Below are 23,375 nucleotides of genomic sequence, written 5' to 3' on the forward strand. Positions count from 1 at the left end.
TCTTTATTAGGAAAGTATAGTTAGTGGTCCTGTGTAAGGGCACAATATAACAGGCATGCTCACTCATTCAGTTACTACCATTAATGCCAGCAACCATCTAGATGACTACGGTATAAGTCAGTGATCATCAACCTTTTTAGCAAGTGTAGACAAGTTTGATCCCATTGGAAATAGTGCCATTTTAATGCCCTCTGTTAGGTATATGCAACCTTCCCTACTTCCTTAAGTGTCTCTAGTCTGCTGAACTGGAGAACAGGTATCAGTACAGCATGAGACAGTATCGGAAGAGATTGTTGCTCTTCAGTTAGTGCCCCACATATCTCAGGTATCTTTGTCACTTGCTGCATCTCTGTTACAGGTTTGCTGCCCATGGTTTAAGTAAATCTTCCATTTTTAAAAATAAATAATATACCCTGTGAACATTCTGGGGCTCTCCAGATGTTTTGGACCAGAACTCCCATCATTTCTAACTGCTGCCTATGAGCACTAGGTTGAGGGATGCTAATATACATGGATGTCCCAAGAACAAATAGATTTGGGCGTCTCCACAGAAACTTTCATCTAAGGACCTCAAAGCTTTGTGCTGCAACCAATCTTTTGCAGAATGCCACCTCATTGAAAAAGTTTGCATTATTGTAATCATGAACATAAATGATTATGAGGAGTTGAAGAATATTTCTCATAAAATCCAGCGCTGAACATTTAATGAGAAAGAGAGAGAAAACCCAGTCAACTTTCCACAAAACGAAGATTGGTGTTGGGCTAACAGAAAGGTTGATTAATAAAATCTTCCTGGAACAGTCCAACACAAAAGCCCACTGGGTCTGTCTTTGTTGTGGGTCATATAGTGACCAAGATGTAAAATAATGACTGGATGATGTGAGCATAGCTCCAAAGCCCCACTGCCCTATAAAAATGCTCATATCAAAATGCTCATATACTTGTAGCAGCAGCAATTCAAATATAACCACAACTTCCCACAACTTCTTCCTACCACTTAAAAAAGGTAAAGGGACCCCTGACCATTAGGTCCAGTCGTGACCGACTCTGGTGTTGCGGCGCTCATCTCACGTTATTGGCCAAGGGAGCCGGCATACAGCTTCCAGGTCATGTGGCCAGCATGACAAAGCCACTTCTGGCGAACCAGAGCAGCGCACGGAAATGCTGTTTACCTTCCCGCTGTAGCAGTACCTCTTTATCTACTTGCACTTTGACGTGCTTTCGAACTGCTAGGTTGGCAGGAGCAGGGAACGAGCAATGGGAGCTCACCCCGTCGTGGGGATTCGAACCGCCGACCTTCTGATCAGCAAGCCCTAGGCTCAGTGGTTTAACCCACAGCGCCACTTGCGTCCCACCACTTTACTGCTCCGTATTTTCTTCATTGGGCACCTCGTAGGCTCAGTGGTTTAACCCACACACCACCTGCATCCCACCACTTTACTGCTCCGTATTTCCTTCATTGGGCACCTCGTGATCCAAAGTTCTGTGAGTCTGTATGTTGGGTTTCCTCTGGGCACATTTCATGACATGTAACATTATCCTCATGCATAACTATCAATTGACCACAACTTTCAGCATTGAAGAAAGAGTTTCCCATGTAATTACAGTTGGTTTAATACTTGTAAACCACTTGTGAGACACCTTTACAATTTCAGTGCTATATAAAATTGATGACGATGACTCAATTAACCCAATGCTATTATAAAACAAATGAGTTCAGGATAGAGTGAGGAGAGACAGGATGGCTAGGTGCCTTGGTCATTTCATCTTCTAAGTACTCTGCATATATTCCCCGAGTATTTTCCATTTGCCCCACTGTTTAACACATACATTCTTTATTGCGGTCCAAAGACCCACAAAAACAGTTTCAAAAGCAAAATGCATCAGAGATACAAGGAAAAGATACCAAGGCAGTCACTAGGTTTTATGAAGAGCGTGCAGATTTTTATTTCTTATTACCTTCAAGAGAAATTCTGCCACTGCCAGTGTAATATCATTTGACTTACCTTTGAGGAGATACTTGATATGGAAAGTTTCAGAGTTTCTAGGTAAATTAACCAATAAGGGTTTAATTAATTGATCCCTGGCTTGTTTATACAGCCCACAGTGTAGAAAGATATGCTTCTTACAACCGACAGCCTAAGAACATAAACAGAGTCTATTCTGATAAGGTATGCTGGTCAGTCTGCCATTTAGAACTTCGGATGGAAGTACATTTAGTCTGGCTTTGACAAACAGTCAACAATAATTGGGTACTGACAGATTCGTATGATACAAGGGTAATTGAAAATCATGCCCATATTGAATTCCAGACACAAACAGTTCGCAAGTTGCATGGATTGAGAGCGAAGAGGCAATATCCCATAACCTCTGCCTCAAGGATTTAGGGCAATATCATAACCTAGATGATGTGAAAAGGATGGTGAAACTCCACTCGATGAGACTGTTGGGGCATGACTTTTTCAACCATGAGCTGATAGACTCCTCCTTGGTTAAATGTAAAAGTAATCCCTTCCCCAGGCCAAATACCGAAATCTTTAACCAGTTTTTCAGAGCACCCCACCATGCTTTGGTGGAAAGCGGAAAGTATGATTAACAGGACAGCCATTAGTTGTTCCTAAGCATATGGCCCTCAGCATCTGGAGGATGAGAAGAGGAACACTTTGTAGTGTGTAAAGGAGCAACTGGCTCACAGTATAACACACTTCACGTTTCGAGTCTATGGCCATGCTGCGGGAAATTGAATGATGAGGCCGAGTTACACTTTAAGGATGTTTCCCACACAGCCCTGAGATTAGGGGTAGCTTGAAGGGGAGCTGCAGGAGGATGGCTCAGATATCGAACAGCCAGTTGTTATCACAGCCTGGGATGAGGAGGAACCAGCTGTGAGTGCCAGTTTTCACTGCCGCATCTGCTGCTGCTCATTTCGACAGTATCAACACTTTTTAAAGTGGCTTTCCACATCACTGACAACAACACAGGGGACACAGAAAAGGGACAATTTCTTTTGCTAGCAGCAGACATTGTCTCCATTTCATGCCATCTGGATGTGCTGTGTTTTGTTCCTTTTGCTATTTTTTCTTCTTCCTTTATTTGTCTTTTGTTTCGGTGGTTACTCATTCTGTTTATTTGCTGCTGGAGACAGAGCTCATCTCCACCTCTGTGGCATGGTTAGAATGCTGGGATTTACTGTTTGCAGCAAGGGGAGAAGAATTTATTAACAGGCCCGTGGCTTGCAACGTGAGACCAACTTTGCAACTTACAAGTAGGGGATGTTCAACTCTTGCTTCTCCATATTGAAAACCTCCGGCACAAAAAAGGCTGTGCCCTTATTATCTCTTGCGACGCTTAAGCAAGCCAAGTGAATTGTAGCAAGGTGCGATTCATACTTTTCAAGTGCTGTACTTAAGACTGGCCTTCCTACAAGGGGTTCAAGAAATATAAGGTTCTGTGAAGTTGCATGAGTCAGGGTTACTTCTTGGTTGTGGTTGTGCTTAACCCGGCTTCCAAGCACCCTTTCAAAACAGTACTAGAGCCAAATGTTCTCTCCCCACTCAAGCATATATAGAGTCCACAAAGTCCATGTAACATGTTTGCCATCAGCATCCTGTTTCCATCATTTGAGCATTAAATGTGCTCATCCTGGGCAGAATTGTATTCTGATATAAAGACCATTTAGTATTCATTGTGGTCCTTGAATTCAGCTTTCATCCTGTCACCTTGGCCTGTGTTTAATGGATTTGTGAGAGCCCCCGCCCTGTATGGGTTTTTTTTTTCATTAATGGGAGTTTCACAGTTTATGACATGGCATAATATTCAAAGGAGGAGGGGGTTATTATTTTTTTAATCCACTAGGTAGATCTTATACAGGTCACTTCCTCGTGTGCATCCCTCCCCTACTCTTAAGTTCATCTCAGAAGTCCTGCTGCAAATGTCTCATCCTTATCTAAAGTGTAGCAATAAGATGCAGAGCCTTTTTGGTTGTGATACCCCACATACGCAGCTCTATACATAGAGGAGCCCACCTTACAGGTTATCTCTCATCCTTCTAAGAGCTTGATGAAACAAATCTTTACCAGAGGGCGTGTACTCTTTCAGAGTCAATGAGAGATTGGATGGGATGTTTGTTGTTGTTGTTATTTAAATGATTTAGTTGCAGGTTACCTGAAAAGTCCCCAAGTGACTTACATTTAAAAGCATAAACATAAATACATTATACCAAAATTCAAATTCATATAAAACATTCACATTTTTATACAACATACCAAAAGCAACACACACCCATAACAGCCATGGGAAGCAAGGGCAGCACACTAACAATAGAACAGAACCACCTTTGTCCATCAAAGGGGATGAGGGCGCAGACTTGCCCCCCACATTGCAGGGACGCATCACATGATGTGTCACATGACATGTCTTGTGACGGGTCTTGCCCCCACCTAGTGTGCGAGTGCTCATGCACCAGGTGAGGAATGGGCAGCACAGAGCTGAGTTCCATGCTCGGTCTCCTCCTCCTCCCTGTGTGACATTGGCAGGGAGGCGGAGAAGGGCCATAGGATTGAGGGGGAGCGTAGCCCCCTCCTTGGAAAATTGGGGGGGGGGTGAAGACCCCTCAGCCACCACCATTTGCTGTGCCTGAAAGGAGGAAAGGTAAGTCACTCCCTGGTGCTGAAGGGTGTGAGGGTGTTGTATACACTTCACTGGGGAGAGCATTCCAAAGATGAGGAGCAGCAACTGAAACAACCCCCTCCCTTGTCATCACCCTCAGAACTTCCCTCAGAGGAGGGACCTGGAGAAGGGTCTCCAATGAAGTTCTAAGGGTCTGGGTAGGTGCAGATCAGGAGTTCCTGAGCTGCAAAGAGCTTTAAAGGTCAAAATCATCACTTTGAATTGGGCTTGGAATCATATGGGTAGCCATGTTGGGGAGGGGCACTACTCATCTTGTTTTTAAAACTACTGTTCTACACATTGTTATTGTGAGCTGTTTCAAGCAATAGTCTAGATTCTAGAAGGCATTCCAGAGCAATCTAGGGCAAGGGTTGACATTGTTGGTGACCTGTCAGGACTCACATACCAGAGCCAGCCCACTGCTAATCTCCAGAGCTAACTGCTCCTCCTTGGATGATATTGGTCTACAAACTGGAGGGACAAAATAATAAATAATAGTTATGCTTTTATTTGCTGCCTTATTATTGATATTTTTAAAAAACATAAAGAAGATTGTATACCACCTTGAAAAACAAATAGGTGAGATTTAATAAGCCACACTGGGGAGTGCCTTCTTTGCAATGATCATTAAACAATGCATTATTTCACATTTTAATGATATAAAGGCCAAGGCTAGCATGATTCATTTCTCATTGTGGTACAAGAGACAAACCCATTCGTTATCTATCAAGCACAGACAAGTGTGTTGGCAACTGTCTGTTGTTGTTATTATTATTAATACAAATGCTATTACTGTTGCCTTTCAGGGTGATATAATTACTGTCATCAGCCGGGTGGATGAGAACTGGGCAGAGGGCAAGTTAGGCGACAGAACTGGAATTTTCCCCATCTTGTTTGTGGAGGTAAGAACAATGTGCTGAAGCTACTCAGGGCAATAGTTGCCAATGCCTGTACATGTACCATAGCTGCCAAGTTATCCCTTTTTTTAAGGGAAATTCCCTTATGCTGAATAGGCTTCCTCGCGAGAAAAGGGAAAACTTGGCAGCTATGACATGTACCACATGTTCTCGGAGATGATCTTTATGAGATCTAACAGACAATGGGTTTGCAGGGCCAGCACAGGGAGGAGAGAGGCTTCCACTAGAAACAAGCCAGGCTTCTTGAGGCAATCTGACACATCCATCCATTGGAAGAGGGAAGGGAATAAACAGGGGACAGGGCTGACTGAGGCTCAACTGACTGGGGAGTTAGGACTAGTGGGTGGGAGCAACCTTTTTTTTTAAAAAAAAAGCATCTGTCCTGTGCTCTCAAGGCAGCTGAGGGATGGTGGCAGTGAACTACTTGGACTATTTCCCAATTTTGTACAGAATTAGTAAAGAATGCTGCCACTTCTTTGAGTTCAGTCACATCTTTTCCTTGTCTCCAATAACACTACACGTGTGCACATTGATAAATACTGGGGGTGGGGGTGGGGGTGGAGTGAAAGGTAGCAGAGAGACCAATACTGATGAGCCCAGGCATATGATTGCATCAAGATTCTCTGTGCAGTGTGTGACCGATGCATAGGGGTTGTTTACATATTGGGGGTCATAATATAGCAAATATACAGTCTTGATGAGATCAGTGGCATCAATATTATTTTCATGGGTTGGGCTGTGGAGTGCATACACACACCAGTCAAACAAACAAGCAAACAACACACCAGATATTGATGGAGTCGTATGTAAAGATATTTCCTTCCTTCCTTCCTTCCTTCCTTCCTTCCTTCCTTCCTTCCTTCCTTCCTTCCTTCCTTCCTTCCTTCCTTCCTTCCTTCCCTCCTCCTTTTTGCAGTGGCTTACCAATACCCACATATGCATCAGTAGCTGGGGTGGGAAAAGACTCAAAATAGAAAGTGAAAGCTGTAGCAAACTAAGTGCTGCAAACTGAAATTCAGAGGCGTGAACCCCTAGAACCAACTGAGAATTACACTACTGCATCTGATTAAGTGGGTCCTAGTCCATGAATGCTTGTGGCACAATAAGTATCGAAAGTGCCACAAGACTCTGTCATTTCACCGTAAAATACCATTGTGTTGTCCAACAGCATCATCTTCCTACCCCATCCCTAGACACACACACACCTGCCAGTTTTGTTTTACATTATGCCCAAAGAAGCTTTCTGTCCAAACACATGGAGGGCACCAGGTTGGGGGAGACCACCAAAGAAGAAGAAGAGAACAATAAAGAAATGGGAATGTCTACTTATGCGAGCAGGGAAGGAGATATTCTCTTGGTATTGGCATTGTGTTCATCATTTAAAACTTTAATAAAATGTTTTTGTTTATTAATGTGGACAAGTGGCAAACCAAGCCTAAGGTTGGGAAAGTGAAAAACTGGGAGAAACAAAAATTGACAGAGCTAACCATCCATAATCCATAAGCAGCATTTACCTACCTTTTTAGCATAGACTGCATACAAAGTTCTTGCCTGAAGTGTCCCAGCTCTGCTGCATGCCAAACAGGAAACTTCCTATGTAAACACACTCCAGAATGTCAAATAAGACTGCAGAATGAAATGCATTCCTGCTACAGGACAGTTGGTAGATAATATTAGGTATCAAGACTACAAGCCTGTGTCAAATGCCAACTGGATGAATATCTCAGTGGTTATCGTTATAATTGTACACAGCAGGCAGCTAAGCGATTTGGATGTAAAGATTAACTGCTATGATAGAAATAGAGGACTGTTTTCAAATGAGGCCTGAGTCTAGCTGTTGTCAAGGGCAACTGGTCACATGTAATAGCTGTTTTCTTCAGCTTGGGGTACACAGTCCCATTTACATAAAACAAAAACCCTGTTCGTTTATTTATTTCCTAACCCTTCCTCCCAAAAGAGTCCAGGGTAGCAAAAATCATGTGATTAAAAATAAGAAGAACTTTAAAACAATCCCAGTGAAATATCACAACTTAAATGGATGGAAGAGGAAGTGGGTGCCGAAAAGACAACACAGATTGTATTTTAAGGGAGGAGGATTCCCAAGGGCAGCTGCCACAAAACTAAAGACCCAATTCCAATATTGTGTGGATTGGACCTATTCATAAGATGGTACCCACCAGCTGAGCATAGTGATTGACTGGGTATATATGGGGTGAGATGACCTTTCAGGTATCCAGATAGGTATCCAATATTAGGTTCAAGCCTAATAACTGCTCCTCAGTGTTATTTTTACCTAAGCCATAAAAATACAGTATGTAGAAATCAGGCCCAACTCTAGACTAAGCCGAGACTGAGTTCATTTGTATATGCATTAGTTCTTTGGGGAAATCCCCACAGCCTGGCTTTTCAGGGATTTGGGCAAGATATTTTTGAATGCTCAACCCTATGTCCAGAATTCACTGCATCCTGCAAAGCATTTTGGGGTGGGTGGGAATAGATTGGAGTAGAACATGGCACATCACAATCATAATGCAATCACAATCACAGAGCATTTCCAAGTCCACTTTGCGAGGTCAAACCCTACACACACACACACACACACACACACACACACCACATGCCATTAGCATGTAGACAAAGACTCCAAAGCAAGCATTTCCTGTAGTTTTTGGTTGGAGTGGTTTTGAATCCTTGGGCTCCTACATCAGCAAAATCTCATCTCCCTATTTCCCCCCTTCTTGTAGCCAAATACGACAGCACGGCAACTTCTTCAGACAAGCAAAAGTCACCAGTCCTCCCAGCTGAAATATGGTTCTCCTTTGCGGAAATCCTTGCCCAGAACAAAGGGCACAGAGTCGCCCACTTTCTCCGAATCTAGAAGGAAAAGTGTGAAGCAATTCTCTATCACAACAGCCTTAAATACGCTCAACAGGATGGTCCATTCACCCATGGGACGGCAGACTCTAGACATCAGCTCTCCTGTGCTCATCAGCTCCAGCAACCCCTCAGTGACAACCCAGAACCATGAGAAAATAGAATTCCCATACAGCACACCTGTTCAGGTAAATCCAGATTCATATATATATATATATATTAGTGTTGCTTGTAAGAAAGACACTGATCTGATCTTTTCATGTCAGTCGAGGCTGGATAGCAGATTTCCTGCCCCCCATGAGTGAGCACTTCCAAAGACAACATGGAGGAGGAAAAGTGATAAGAGGAAGAGAGAAGATAGGTATTTCACATACATTGTCTGTCTTCTGGATTGCCACCTCCACTGAGAACAATCTCCCCTTCTCCACCCATCAAGTTTTCTGGTTTTACTTTATGTGGCTTGCAAGTATCTCTGGAATTTGGAAGCCAGATAGGATTGAGGAGGTGGTGGGGCCCAGGAGAAGGTGACAGGCTGGCTGGCTGGGCAGGAAGGCTTGCTTGGCCTGGTCTAGACCAGTGGCCACCAGTTCCCACCTCCTGTGTGAAGGGATATGTGCATGGGCTCAATCGGGCACAGAGCTCCATGTTGAATTGGGCAACTGGATTTAATTTTCAGGGACAAAGCTGAACTAAAGGTTTTGTACTGCCCAGCTGTGAGAGTTGTTCAGCAATGACATAAGCTTGTGAAGTATCCTGTCTTGGAAGTTTTAAAACAAAAAGCTGGGTAGAGTTCATGATCTCAAGGACTTATTGTATTAGATTACACTAGACAATCCATGTGGGCCTCTTCCAACTCTGTGAGTCTTTCGTGGAAATAAAGGTGTAGGTAGATGACCTGTTTATTGAGCATTCAGCCTGAGATGTTTGCAGGGAGATTAGAAAATGTTTGCTATTTAATGAGCATTTATTCACATTTGTTTGCATGGAGGTTAGATGATGTTTAATCGAAACAAGCATTTTCCCATACTTCCCAATCCATTTCCCCATCAATTTCCTTATTGTAAAATGTTCAATATTTGGAGGAAGTTGATTTGTTACACAATACCTCCCAACCAGCTATTATTGTGCAGTGTGAATTTGCTGGTACTGTAGTATATGATTGAATCCCACCTGAAAATAGTGACTGTCTGTAAGCGTCCTAAGTTGCACTGAAATCAAGGGGACTTACTATCAAGCAATAGGATATATTCTGCAGGGTGCTGAAAGTCCCTTAACTCCTGTAGAACCAGCTTATCCTGCTACATACCTTCATATACCTCAGCATAAAGGTTAGCTGACTAAGAGCAGGGCAACACAAGAACTACTCATTCTTCTAGAACAGTGCTGATTTTAAATTCTTAAAACCACTAGAGCAAGAATAATAAAGATTAAAGACTCAATTTAAGACGTGTGTGTGTCAGGCAAAGCAGGGGAGGGGGGAGGGAGATAAATCACTACGGTAGCATTAACAATGCCCACAAGACAATGTACCATCCAACAAGTGAGACACTTCCCCCCCCCTCTCTCTCATTGAAATTGAAAGTTCTGCCTTATGAGTCACTCAAGCCCCCAATGATTCATAAAGGAGGAGCTGAAATAAAAGGCTAATGCACTTCATTCATTTATGCTCTTATTTGTTATTTGACAAGACTGGAAAAATGAGGATGGAGAGAGAGTGAAGATTACGTTTAGAAATGAGATAGTCCATTATGGTGTGAAATAACTATTTGGTTCACATCTCCTACATCCCCAAACAGTAGAACATTCCAGAGCAGCTTTAGTAGGACCACTGCACTAAACCAAGCTGAAGAGTTCAGACTTAGCACCCTAAAAGGCTGAGGAGGAATTTCTGGTTCTGAGTTATTTAATTTCTTGATATTGCTTACAAAAAGAAAATGTGAAAACTGAGTGTTTACAAATAGCTTATTTCATTAATCAGTCATTGGTGTTGAGTTTCTTCCACCTGTTCAAAAACTGATAACTTGGTTTAAATAATAATAATAATCCAGAACAAAACACAATATGCTGATCAAAGTTCTCCCACATAAAATAGCCTGCATATATAGTCATACCTTGGGTTACAGACGCTTCAGGTTTCATTTTTTTAGGTTACGTCCCGCGCCAAACCCAGAAGTACCTGAACAGGTTACTTCTGGGTTTCGGCGCTCACGCATGCACAGAAGTGCTAAATCGTGCTTTGTGCATGCGCAGAAGCGCTGAATCGCAACCTGCAAGTGCGCAGATGCAACGCTGCGGGTTACAAACGCTGTGGGTTGCGAATGTGCCTCCTGCATGGATCACATTCACAACCCGAGCGTCCACTGTAATACATATGTGCCTCAACTTCTCCAAATAGGATGAATGTTATAATTCTTAATTTGAAATTTCCCCTTTCAGAACAGATAAAGCCTATCAAAATATTTAGCCACATACATACATTTTCCTTGCTGCTTTTGAAAACAATGAATAATGTTATTGTGAAATACAGTGGTACCTCGGTTTATGAACACAATTGGTTCCGGAAGTCTGTTCATAAACTGAAGCGTTCATAAACTGAAGCGAACTTTCCCATTGAAAGTAATGGAAAGTGGATTAATCCATTCCAGACGGGTCCGCGGAGTACTCAACCTGAAGCATACTTAACCCGAAGCATGGGTGAAATTGGTTCCGGAAGTCTGTTCATAAACTGAAGCGTTCATAAACTGAAGTGAACTTTCCCATTGAAAGTAATGGAAAGTGAATTAATCCGTTCCAGATGGGTCCGCGGCGTTCGTAAACCGAAAATTCGTAAACCGAGGTGTTCATAAACCGAGGTTCCACTGTAGGTCTTTGGGTGTGTCCCGCAATGCTTTCAACAGTTCTCTTTAGGCCTCTTTAGACATTGAGCCTGACGAAACGAGGACAGTCCAGCTAAAATTAATCCTCTGAAATAGATAGTCCTGGGACCAGGGAACCCTGGTTTCAACCCAGAGATTGCTCCACCCCATTGCCTCTAAAACTGCTGCTGAATGTGGGGAAGGGGCAACCAGGCCTTCTTCTGCCTTCATTGTCCTGTCAACTATGACATGTTACCAGTGAGGCATCCCTCTCATTACTGCAGGGGGGAAAGGAATGACAGAACCATGGCTAGAATAGACAGCAGAAGCTTCAGCTCCCAATTCTCTCAATTCACCAGACGTTTTAAATGTAAAGGGTTGTTTTTCTATTTCATGTCGCAACCTGGCACCTGTTCCTGGAAGCCAGAGATACAATAACTAAAAATGACTGTTTCCCTTGAAAACAGCCCATATAAGTGAATGCCTTTCGTTCGCTAGAATGATGCCAATGACAAGGCTCCAAAGTCTGGGGAAATTCACATCCTAAATTTTTCCGCCCAGAAAAAGCCCAGGTGTCATGCGTGAACAAAGGAATAGGTATAACGCAAGTGGCTCCCAAAGAGACACATGGATTGCAACGATCCAGAATCTAGTTTGCAATTTATTAATCTGTCTGAGAGCAAATTGTATGCATTGCTCATAGACGTAATGCCTGTGATCAGATTCTGGGGCGGGGCGTAAGGAGCACTAAATGAAATCTACAAGCCAACTCACAACCCATCCGTAGCCTCAGATTCATAGCTATTGGGGGGGGGGGGCGTAGCCAGTACTTTTGCCCCAGGTGAAGCCTCCAGGGGACTCCACTGAGGCTCCTAGCCTGTCAGCCATTTTACTTCCAGTAGCACCTTAGAGACCAACTAAGTTTGTCATAGGTATGAGTTTTCGTGTGCATGCACACTTCTTCAGATACCTATGACAAACTTAGTTGGTCTCTAAGGTGCTACTGGAAGGATTTTTTTATTTTTTTTTAACTGCGTCAGACCAACACGGCTGTAACTAGCCATTTTACTGTTTGGGCTGGAGGTAGAGCGGCTCTCCCTGCTCTGTTGCTATTCACAATGCTCTCAAGAGCCCTTAAGATAATTGACTACCTAAGGTGAGCTCACTGCCTCTGGTTAGACTGCCGCCCTCTTGTAAGCCAAGTCGCAGCCTCATCTCCTCCACAGCTTCTGACTCCCTAGTCAGTTGTGGGTGAAGGTCACACTTTTCTGCAGACTCGCTCCAATCCACTCCTCTCGCCACTGCCGCCGCAGCCACACAGCTGGCTGATGCTGCAATTTCCCAAGTGCCTCTGCTCTAATACTACACAATTGCACTCCTTTCCCATCTGTGTGGCTGGGCAGGAGTAATATGTAAGTCCTTATTCTGTCCTGTTAGCATTTTTAATGTCCTAAAAATATAAAATAGCCCTGCTGCGTCAATCCTACGGTATCTAATCCAGCATCCTAGTCTCTGAATGACTAGCCAGATGCTAATGAGAAGGCTACAAGCAGGACCTGAATGCAACAGTAGAGGAAAATTGCTTCCAACGGTTGTGGAAGAACATACCCATTTGTGGCTAGTAGCCATCAATAACCTGCCATGAATTTGTCTAATCCTTTCAGTCGGTAGAGCATACGATTTAATCTCAGGGTCATGAGTTCAAGCCCTATGTTGGATGAAAAATCCCTGCATTGAAGGGGGTTGGGCTAGTTGTCGTTGATGGAAAGATCAGACCTTCTTAACTGGGTCAAGTCTTATGCTGCAATTATAAGCATTTTTATTCAGAAGTAAGTCCCACTGAGTTCGATGCGACTTACACTCTGATATGTGCCGGATCATTCTCAGTTTCCATTCTTATTATTATATTTATATCTTAGCACTTCTTATGGAAAGTGCTTGACATGCAGAGCTTGGAGCTGTGGGGGTGCTCTGGAGTAAAAGGCTCAGAGGAACGTGGCAAGTTGCCATGCTCTTTACTGCTTTTCTATGAGGGGGGTGGATGGTTGGCTTGATACATATTACCATGCCTGCCTGCCTAAGAGGAAGGGGGCTGAAGAAAAATGCAAGGAATCAAATTAAAAAAATGTATTAGAAAGTACAACTTTGTATTCAAATAATATATTGCCTACTTTTTATGCCCTTTAAAAACAATTGTGCTCAGGTGTGTGCGCATGTGGATGTGTATGCAAAAGGGGGGGGGAGTGAACTGAGTATTTGTGAAAGAAAGCCTAGTTTTGCCCCTGCGTAGCCTTCTAAAACAGTGGTTTCTGTAAGGGGCTAGTACAAATGATAAGCAAGCCAGGACCCCTTTGCTCCCTCCCGCTGTAATTTGAACACCCTGCAATACTTTTGCCTAGGTAGGCAAGCATGCTGGTCATTGAAAAACAGTAGCTATCAGCTTTCAGTCACATCAGTGCTGTTCTAAAGTTGAATTAATGACATGAGATTAGAACAGGCTGCAATGAACTATTTTGTTACTCATTAATCCAGGATGGAGATTCACAACTGAGCTGTACATGTAATGAAAAAGGGATGGGGAAAGAGCCGCTAAAAAGATAACACAGAGAAAAAAGCCAGCTTGTTGATGGCATATGCGAGATGATGATGCATTTCACAAGACTCTAATTATATAGCAAGAGACACATACTTCCTTGAGCTTTACTCAAGCTTCGGCTAACCATATTTATTAATTTGCATGCCTTAACTTAATTACAAATATTTGCTTCTTACCGTCATTTTAGAATAAAGCAGAAGGATGGTAAAAGAGGAATATGTTTGTTTCTCAACTTGGAGATAGAAAATGAAATTATAACAATACTGCCTTGGGGGGGGGGATATATATAGTGGCCAAGGGCCAAGCTGCTGCAGTTTATAGCAGATTGACTTGAGTAGTGCTTCTAAAAGGGAACAAAATGAATGAATGCAGGTTCGGGTCTTTCCCAGTTGGAAACTATTGCACTTCAAAGTCCTTGTTATTTCCTTCCATGCCAGCCTCTCCTCGCTCACTCTCCAGCAGCCACTGTGAGTTGTCCAAGGGAGGAGGCTGACAGCAGCATCAGCCATGGAGAGGCAATGGGATGCTATAGCTTAGGGCCCCACTCTCTTGGGGCCCCCCAAAAAAATGTAAAGGAAAATAATCCTGGATGTACATTTCCAAAATATAAGATAAAAAACAAATAAAACAAAACCTACATACAGCAACAGTGTTTTGCGTTGTGTAGGCTCCTATGATGTGTAAGTAATGGGCCCCGGCCTGGTCCCGCCTACTAGCCTGCTCCCTAAAATGTCACTGGTTTGCTCATTTCTATATATAGGGTGCCTACATTCTGCACGTGCAAATGGCTTTAGATACCTATTAGGACCATAAAGTACCATATATCAGGCATAGGCAACCTTGGCTCTCCAGATGTTTGGGACTACAATTCCCATCATCCCTAGCTAACAAGACCAGTGGTCAGGGATGATGGGAATTGTAGTCCTAAACATCTGGAGGGTCGGAGTTTGCCTATGCCTGGCATATATTCAACACACAAAAAACAGTGGCAATTTGTTGTTGACAAAGGACAGCTGGACAGTAGCTTAGGGCCTCATCAAACCTAAATCCGGCCCTGCTTGCCACTGCTGCTTGGGACCAGTGCCATTCTCCTCCCTGAGCTTGGCAGCAGCAGCTCTAGCAGGGGAAATAGGCACATTCCAAAATCAAATCAGAAGCCAGGGTGGTAATTCCAGGGCTGTCCCTGGAAAATTAGGACACATGGAGGGTATGAAACTAGTAAAACATATAGGAGTTCTGCTGGGGATTGGTTAGAGGGGCTGGAGGGAGACAGTCACTGTTTTTGCAGAATGAGCTATGAAATTCACCCAGGAGATGCTTCTAAATGCCTGCTCAGAAATTAATAAGGAAGCTGAGTTCCTGAAGGCACCCAGGAGGTGTTTGGCCTTCAATGCATTCCTGAGCTTTGGGTGTGGACATGGTGAATTGTTTTTTGTGCTCTGATGAGCTGTGAGGCTCTCAGTTTCCCCAGCACCCCAGCTCAAGACTGACCACATTGATGCCAGCTTAATGGAAGGAGCCCTTTTGGCTCTTTTGAGAGGTTAGTTTTTCCTTTATAATAAGACAATCCTTGATTTTTAAATGCAAATGTTTTCTTTTAAAAAGTGGGAAGGTATGATTACACAGTTTTCTGCACAGGTAGAAAAAATGTAACAAGGAGCTAATACAATTATTTCAAGTGAAAAAAGAATACTGTACAGTACGTTTCTTTGCCTAGTCCCTGAAGCATAAGGCTAGTCAGAATTTTTCCTGACAGTTGACTTATGTCACTTTCTGGAGGGAATTCTGTGCTTGGGAACATTCAGGCTATAATCCTGTGTACACTTATCCAGGAGTCTGTCCCAATGACATTTTCTTCTGAGTAGACAGGAATAGGATTGTGTGGTGTGCTGGATTTAAAATGCAGTCACTGGACAACACAGAACAGGCTCCACTGCAAAGAGCTCCTTTCATGTGTATTTGACTTATCATCTTATGGTAGATTTTACTTTGTTTGGAACTGTGCAAAAAAGGGGTTAACTCATTTCCACAGTACGCCATGGGTTAAGACTCATCCAAGAGATTATATGAAATATAAATATAAATGAAATGAACTCAATAAGTATCATTATATAGCCAATGTTTATCTATCATAGTCACTGTTACTAGGAATCAAAAAATTAAAAAAGAAAGATAAAGGAATGCTGTTGTATTGCAAAATCATGTTATTAAATACAGAAATACCACATTGGCAAGGGAGATGGACTCTGTACATGCCCATTTCCTTTATTGCTGAGGCTAATAGTTCCTAATTAAAATTTTTGCACTATACCTTGTGAAGTTCTTTTCTACTCTTAGGCCATTTTGAACCCCTTTGGGGCCCTCAGGTCTATAGTGGATCAGAATGAAAGTTGGTTTTGCAGGGGTAAGAAGGCATAGATACAGAATGATAGGGGAGGGGGAAGAGGGTAGAAGAGGTGTAGCTTATCATGCAAAATTTCCTCTTCTATACAACCATTTAAAGAATGATGCAGCAGCCTTGTCTCCTGGCCACCCTAAATTATAGTCACTTGCCAGCTATCAAATTGGTGCCACATAGTCTAGCTTCTGTCCTAGTCCTCAACCTGTTTACTTAGAAGTAGTAAAACCAATGGAACTTCCCTTCAAATAAATATATGTAGGACTAGAATGGGGAACATAATCTAGCAAAAATTCCACACAGAGGGGGCTTGACAATAGCATACTTAGCTGTACTTGCCCTGTTGAAATGTCGCCACTAAATTCCAGCTTTCATTCAAAACAGAAGTTTCACTTGCATGATTGCAGAGAAATGCATGAATAAGGGTCTAGAGCGAAAATGAAAAAGGATGGGGGAGGGGACCTTCAACATGCATATTAAATCTCATTATTATAATCCAAAACTCATACGTTTCAAGAGGAAGGGGAGTTAACTCATAATTTCTTAATCTTTGGCCTCGGCAGTCCTTTTGTTTAATTAACACCAGATGTGACTCCATTATTTCTGCCTTTGGCTCAACAATCCCAAGGGTGGCCTCTTGAAAACAACCATTTGTTTTCTGATTGGAATTCTCCATGCAGTTCGGCCAGCTGTCACATCTCTTGCCCCAGCTGCGGCAGGCAAAGGAGGCAGATGAATATGCTGTGAAATTGTCTCCTGACACCCAGTTGCAAACTACAAACTGTCTCAGAGGGACTTTCTACTGTTCTCCCATCTCGTTGGCAAGGGCCAATTAGCCCTTTATATCAAAGTCACCTGCCTATAACCAAGACCTTCCACTGTAATTTGCCCCAAACTGCTGTCTTTATCACATTATGGCTCGGAAAGCTCTGATAATACTGGTCCGACCCCCTGCCTCCTGCTCACATGCCAATAAGGTTGCAGCACCATTCAAAAACTTGCATACTCAGTTCAATAGGACACTTTCACTTAAATGCTTGTAGGATGAACTTCCACAAGCTGGGCATGCTCAGTTCTCTGTGTGTTTACTCAGAAGTGAAATCTACTAAATTCAGCAGGGCTTGATCCCCAGGTAAATTGCCCGGGAATGCAGCCTTAAAGGGTTTTTGCACCTCTTTGAAATGCAAATAAGCAACTTACATTGGCCAGGTGTTCATTTGCATTACAAATGCCTCTCTCTATTCTGTATGAACAGTAATCACATATTCACAAAAACAGTACAGGAGAAATTAAGCCTCTGTGTGTGAAAGCCACCTCAACTTGTTTGTGGCATGAGTGCTTGGAGGCAAGAAGCAAATACATCGGATGTATCCTGAAGTGTGTTCTTGTCTACAAAGGTTCATGTAGGATTACGGTGTGTTAGTTAACCTGCAGTCCTAATGGGACTGACTTCTGAGTCACGGAGCATAATATTTCCCTGTTAGACTTGAGATGCCACCAGACTTCCTTTTCTCTGCTGCAGCAGACCAAGGACCACTTTGAGACATAAGTATGACAAGTACAAAACACAGAGAGAGCTGTGTATTATAAAGGCATACATGTTATTGAGGTTCTTCCTTTAGATCAGCATTCCTTCCACATAAACTGGAGCCCAGGTTTTTCCCAGTTATATATTTATCCATGTGTTGTTGTTTTTTAAGTATCTGATTGATATACATGCTTTTTATAGATGATGAGATATGTTTGCATTTCCTGCTCTTGTTGTTGTTGTTGTTTAGTCGTGTCCAACTCTTCGTGACCCCATGGACCATAGCACGCCAGGCACTCCTGTCTTCCACTGCCTCCCACAGTTTGGTCAAACTCATGTTGGTAGCTTCGAGAACACTGTCCAACCATCTCGTCCTCTGTCATCCCCTTCTCCTTGTGCCCTCCATCTTTCCCAACATCAGGGTCTTTTCCAGGGAGTCTTCTCTTCTCATGAGGTGGCCAAAGTATTGGAGCCTCAGCTTCGGGATCTGTCCTTCCAGTGAGCACTCAGGGCTGATTTCCTTCAGAATGGATAGGTTTGATCTTCTTGCAGTCCATGGGACTCTCAAGAGTCTCCTCCAGCACCATAATTCAAAAGCATCAATTCTTCGGCGATCAGCCTTCTTTATGGTCCAGCTCTCACTTCCATACATCACCATACATCCTGCTCTTGTACCTGAGTGCAAAACATCCAAGATGCTAAGTATTTACACTCTTCTGCAATACACAAACAAACCTTTAATAAAACTGAGGGTGTACGACGCACCCTTTAATTATAACAAAAGGTGGTAGGATGTAATGAGATGTAAATGGGCTAAAAAAAACCCCAGTTGCGCTCATGGTATCTTCTTCTGAGTTTTCTATTCATTCTCCAGAGGGCTGCCGAAAAGTCCTACGTTTTTCTGTGGATAAAATAAAGCAGCAAATAAGCTCAGAACAAAAGGTGTGGGTGACAGTGTTACAGTCATCCCGCACGCTGTGTAATAATATCCCGAGTAACCTGTGAGGGGGATATGTCCAAAACAGCTATGCTTTCTCTGTGGGACTAAAAGTAAGGAGGGAGGAAAAAAATCCTCTCAAGATAGGTGAGGCTGTCATTTAAAGCCCTAGAAGTCAACATGTACTCTCTGCCGCAGGGTGCCACTCCTCAAAAGATGAAGCTTTGCTCCTATAAATGATAGAAACTGCCCGAGTCAGCAACGCCCACAAGTCTTTGGCTTTGTCTGTCTTCCTCTGTGGCAGCTGCTCACCTCTGCCCTGAAACCAATTGGTTTTGAAAATACTGTAGTGTGGGTTTATCTTTTTCCCTTCCCTCTTTTGCAGCACTGTTTCATTGTTTGTACACGTGGAAGAGGAGAAGAGACCAAATTAATTTGGCTTACTGAAAGAAAGAAAAAAAGGGTTGGCTTGAGTTAATTTGGGTTACCATCCAGGGGAAAGACATCAAAGTCAAATAGGGATAGGCGTAAGAAATGATTGTAGTTATCATTGATTGACAGTTATTATTTGCCAACAGGAGGGATGTATTGTTGTTATTGGACTGCACTGGTACTTAGCTCAAAACATGCCTTCCATTAGGGTCCTTTGCACCCCTGGCAAGGAGCTGCATCAACATACAGACAGACACACACACACCTGAAAAAACATCACTTTACCACGACAGCCACATGAGAGTACTTGAAGCACCTAGAGTCAGGGTGAGGCAAAGCAAGGTGAAAAAATTCACTCGCATTTCTGATGCTGTGCAAGAAGGATGGGGAGCTTCTCACACATTTGATGTTGCCAGGATAGCAGTGGTGCATGGCCACACACATATACATCATACACCCCTTAGTCTGATAGGTGTTTTAATTTTGCATCCCCCACCCAGGCCTGCACCCCTGGTAGGGATTGGTTTCACCAACTCCTAGGTATGCCTCTGTATTTCACAGACAAAAATGGGAGCATTCCTGAGCATGAATGGGTGGGACTCATAGCTGCCAAGTTATCCCTTTTTTTAAGGGAAATTCCCTTATGCTGAATAGGCTTCCTCGTGAGAAAAGGGAAAACTTGGCAGCTATGGTGGGACTATGAGTGGTGCCTAGCAGTCCAACAGCATGACCTGATGGACAATGGTGGGACCAATACAATGCAAACTCAAATGCACCGCATGGAGGAAGCCTCTTGTATGGTCTGTGGACTAACACAACACGGTAAATGCTTTTCTGTTGACACGGAGGAAGCAGGAACTGAAATTGCATGAATAAGTTGCTTCCTGAATATTGGCAGATAAATATTTCCCTGGAATATATCTCTGTGGCTATCCTGGCTGAATTAGGACAATTGTTGGATAGTCGTCGTCATCCCCCCCCAAAAAAAGCCTCTAAATTATCATACTTTGTGGTTAATGTTTATTAAATGCTCAGTGCTTAAGGTAGCTCCACTTATTGTTTTCAGGTGGTGACTGCCAACAGAAATGGAGTCAAAATGACACCACTGAGAAACAAGGGGAAGGCATTAGCATACTCAGGGTAACTCCTAGGTTTGCAGAATATTTATAAAAAACTAAAGGGGCAAAAGGCCTCTCCAACCCTCACCCCTGCAAAAAACTACAACAGTCCAATGATGAATGCTGAATATCGGTAGGAAATAGAAAACAGGGCTTGAGCTCTTTACAGCTTACAGAACCTTGGAAGAGGTATTGGCTAACCAGCTGAAACAGGAGTGCTTCTGTTAGGAGGTGAGGTACCGTCTTTCCCACATTTTAAGACACCGTCTTATCACTTTTTTTCCTCAAAAAAACACTGGGTGGCTTATTTTCAGGGAATGTCTTACCGGTATTTTTATTACATCAGGAGCAGTGTCCCTCTTTCTCCCTGTCTCCCTGCGGGGCAGGACTCTTGACTGAAAGAAAATGACGGGCAACAGCCACCACCAAGCTCCATGAGAGGGAGTCTGAGGGAAGGGAGGTGTGTGCATCGCTGGCCCAGCCCTCTCTCCCCGGCCCTGGGATGTTCGTGAGGGAGGGAAGGAGCTCCTCCGAAGGGCTGCTCTCTCTCTCTCCCCTCCCAGGTGGGGACTCACTTAATAGCAATCTGCTACACTGGAGCTTCTTAAATTTAAACCAGTACTGTATAATGGAATCTATCTGTGTGATGCAGTCGTAGCAGTAGCCTATACTAAAGCAAATAAGGATCTCTACCAGCCAGCCAACTGCCCAAGACTTAAGAGCGAAAGTTCCAACAATGTAGCACTTTGTAGCACTGATAGCAAAGAGGCTACCGGCTGAGATACTGTACAAAACAAAGAAGCCAGCTGAGCAGCAATTAAGATGGTAAATGGTAGCAATTAAGTAGCAATTGAGCCAGCAGAAAGCGGGGTGAGATAATCTGCTGGTCCTAACAACCCGTCCGTGTTTCTCTTACCCACAAAATGTTAACTTTTGTGTAGGGTGTAGGGCAGTGTTTAGCAGCTCCTAAACATCGAGAAGGGGAAAGTCCTTAATCCCCAAGGCAAGGACTGCGCCACCGGCAGCGATCCCGGTACCGGTACAAATCCTTAAAGGGGAAGCTCTACAGACAAGCAATGGAAAGAAAAAAGAATCCTCACTTTTTAAAAGGCTATTAAAAGGGGGAAAGGTGGGGGGAAGCGAGAGGTGGGCTGTGTGTGTGTGAGAGAGAGAGGGGGGGGGAGAGAGAGACGCGCACACAGAGTCTCTCCCTAAAGGGGAAGGCAGCGTCTTCAATCGCCCCTCTTTTTTCCCTCGTGCTTTCATCTTCTCCCCACCGCAAATGCCACTTTTCTCCTCTTCACCAAGCAAGCAGAGCTCACACAGCCTAGCTAAAAAAAAAATATTTTGGAATCCTTTTACAGGTATTTTAAAAAATGCTTACAGAAACAGGAGGGGGAATCACGAGGCTGCAGGAACGGCTCTACGGTGCATTTTTACAAGCTTTTAAAAGAAATACGTGTCTTTGGAGCAACAGTAAAATGGGGAGAGATTTTTATGGGGGAGAGTTGGCTGGCGGGAGGGGGGAAGGGTCTATCACTATGTCTTATTTTCGGGTTATGGCTTATATCGCGCAACTGCTTAGAAATCCTGCTATGTCTTATATTATGGCTACGTCTTAAAAAGGGGGAAACACGGTACACTGCAATTTGCTTGTCCCAGGTTCCACTTGTTAATTCTGTAGCTGATTTTTCCCTTATAAATGATCCTCACTGTCACTCTGAAGAACTAAGGAGGAAGAACAGAAGCTGAGATACTTTCCCCCAAGTGTTCTGACTCTTCTCATCATTGGCCATTGTATTTTTTATTTCATTTTTTTACTTTAATATTTTTTTTGTGTTTCATTTCTATGTAAAGAAAACAAGCATTTTGCTGTCGGACCATTCAAACACAGGAATGTTCATCCCTTTTATTTTTAAGTGATGGACACCACAAAGCTTATCTGCTCTTCTTCAATAATGTCCTGTCATTTTATGTAAAGGCTTGCTATTGGGGAGAACAGAAAACATAAATCCAACTCCATGTGTGGCTGAAACACTCTGCATAATCCTCTAATAATTCAAACCCGACTGAAGCCACTGTAGCAGTTGCAGGATGGTTACAATAAGTCCCTTCAATTATCTTTGATGCAAAATGTACTGCAGGTTGGCTAATCTTGCCTTGCTCCAAGTTCAAGAGCAATGCAAAGGGAGATTCACAGTTTCCCTATTTTGTTGCTGCCAGTAGAGAAAGTGGTAGGATTTGTGACTGAACAATAAGCACTTGCTTCAAATGCCAGTGAGGAATAAATGCACCAGTCTGATAATGAAGCCACATATTTTTGAAGCAATGAGAGGCAAAGGTCCAAACTTCCAACTACCTTGGCATTAGAAAGGGAGGCAGAGAAGATAGAATGTGTGCAATATATTAACTCTGGCTGCGTGGATAAATTCCACTATAATTGCTTTTTCTCCCCTTTTCTTTTTTTTGCTGATCTGAAATTCTTAAGTATTTTCCATTACTGGCGATCTCTCTTCACTCCCTTTTCTGAAAGCAATTCAGAAAATTGTGTCTCCTGAATTTCTCCCCACTGCAGGAATAGGCAGTGCTGGTACGATGTAAACCTCAGATCAGAGCAAAGGGCCAGATCGGGAAATTAGTACTGGTAACTTTGTGGGCACAGAAAAGGAATTAGGGTGGAGGAAGAGTGCATTGGGAGGAACAAGGAGGAGACAACACACAACAGTATCACCCTTTATGAAACATGCCTGCCTTAAGTATTGTAATCTTTATTCCTGGGAGTGTGTCCGGAAGTGTCTCCGAGGATAATATATTTTTTATGAACCACTGTGTCAGGTACTTGTAGAAGTCTTTCTTCCGACATTACAGTTTCTGTCCTGGAAACTAAACTTTTTATCAAGATTCCAATAATCCATATAACCTACTGCTTGAGCATTCATCTTGATTTCTTGGCACAAAGTTTGTGGGGAGGTTAGATGTTGTTGGCTATTTATTGATATCCCCAAATGTGGGGTTCCTGAATGTTTCTCCATCTGTTTTCCCCTTCACTCTC

The 23,375-nt window shown here is 43.1% G+C and overlaps 1 protein-coding gene across 5 annotated transcripts in view; it reads left to right on the top strand.

Annotated features, from left to right (window-relative positions):
• The window catches only part of SH3RF2 (SH3 domain containing ring finger 2), a 103,461-nt gene that overhangs the window by 51,468 nt on the left and 28,618 nt on the right, over positions 1-23,375 (top strand). For all 5 annotated transcript variants that reach the window (XM_035105342.2, XM_035105346.2, XM_035105344.2 and 2 more), the window contains 2 exons: positions 5,475-5,570; positions 8,330-8,647. In XM_035105342.2, the coding sequence (XP_034961233.2) occupies positions 5,475-5,570; positions 8,330-8,647 (414 nt within the window). The remainder of the gene's footprint in view (positions 1-5,474; positions 5,571-8,329; positions 8,648-23,375) is intronic.

This window comes from Zootoca vivipara, chromosome 2 (assembly GCF_963506605.1).
Source record: "Zootoca vivipara chromosome 2, rZooViv1.1, whole genome shotgun sequence".
Classification (NCBI taxonomy): Eukaryota; Metazoa; Chordata; class Lepidosauria; order Squamata; family Lacertidae; genus Zootoca; species Zootoca vivipara.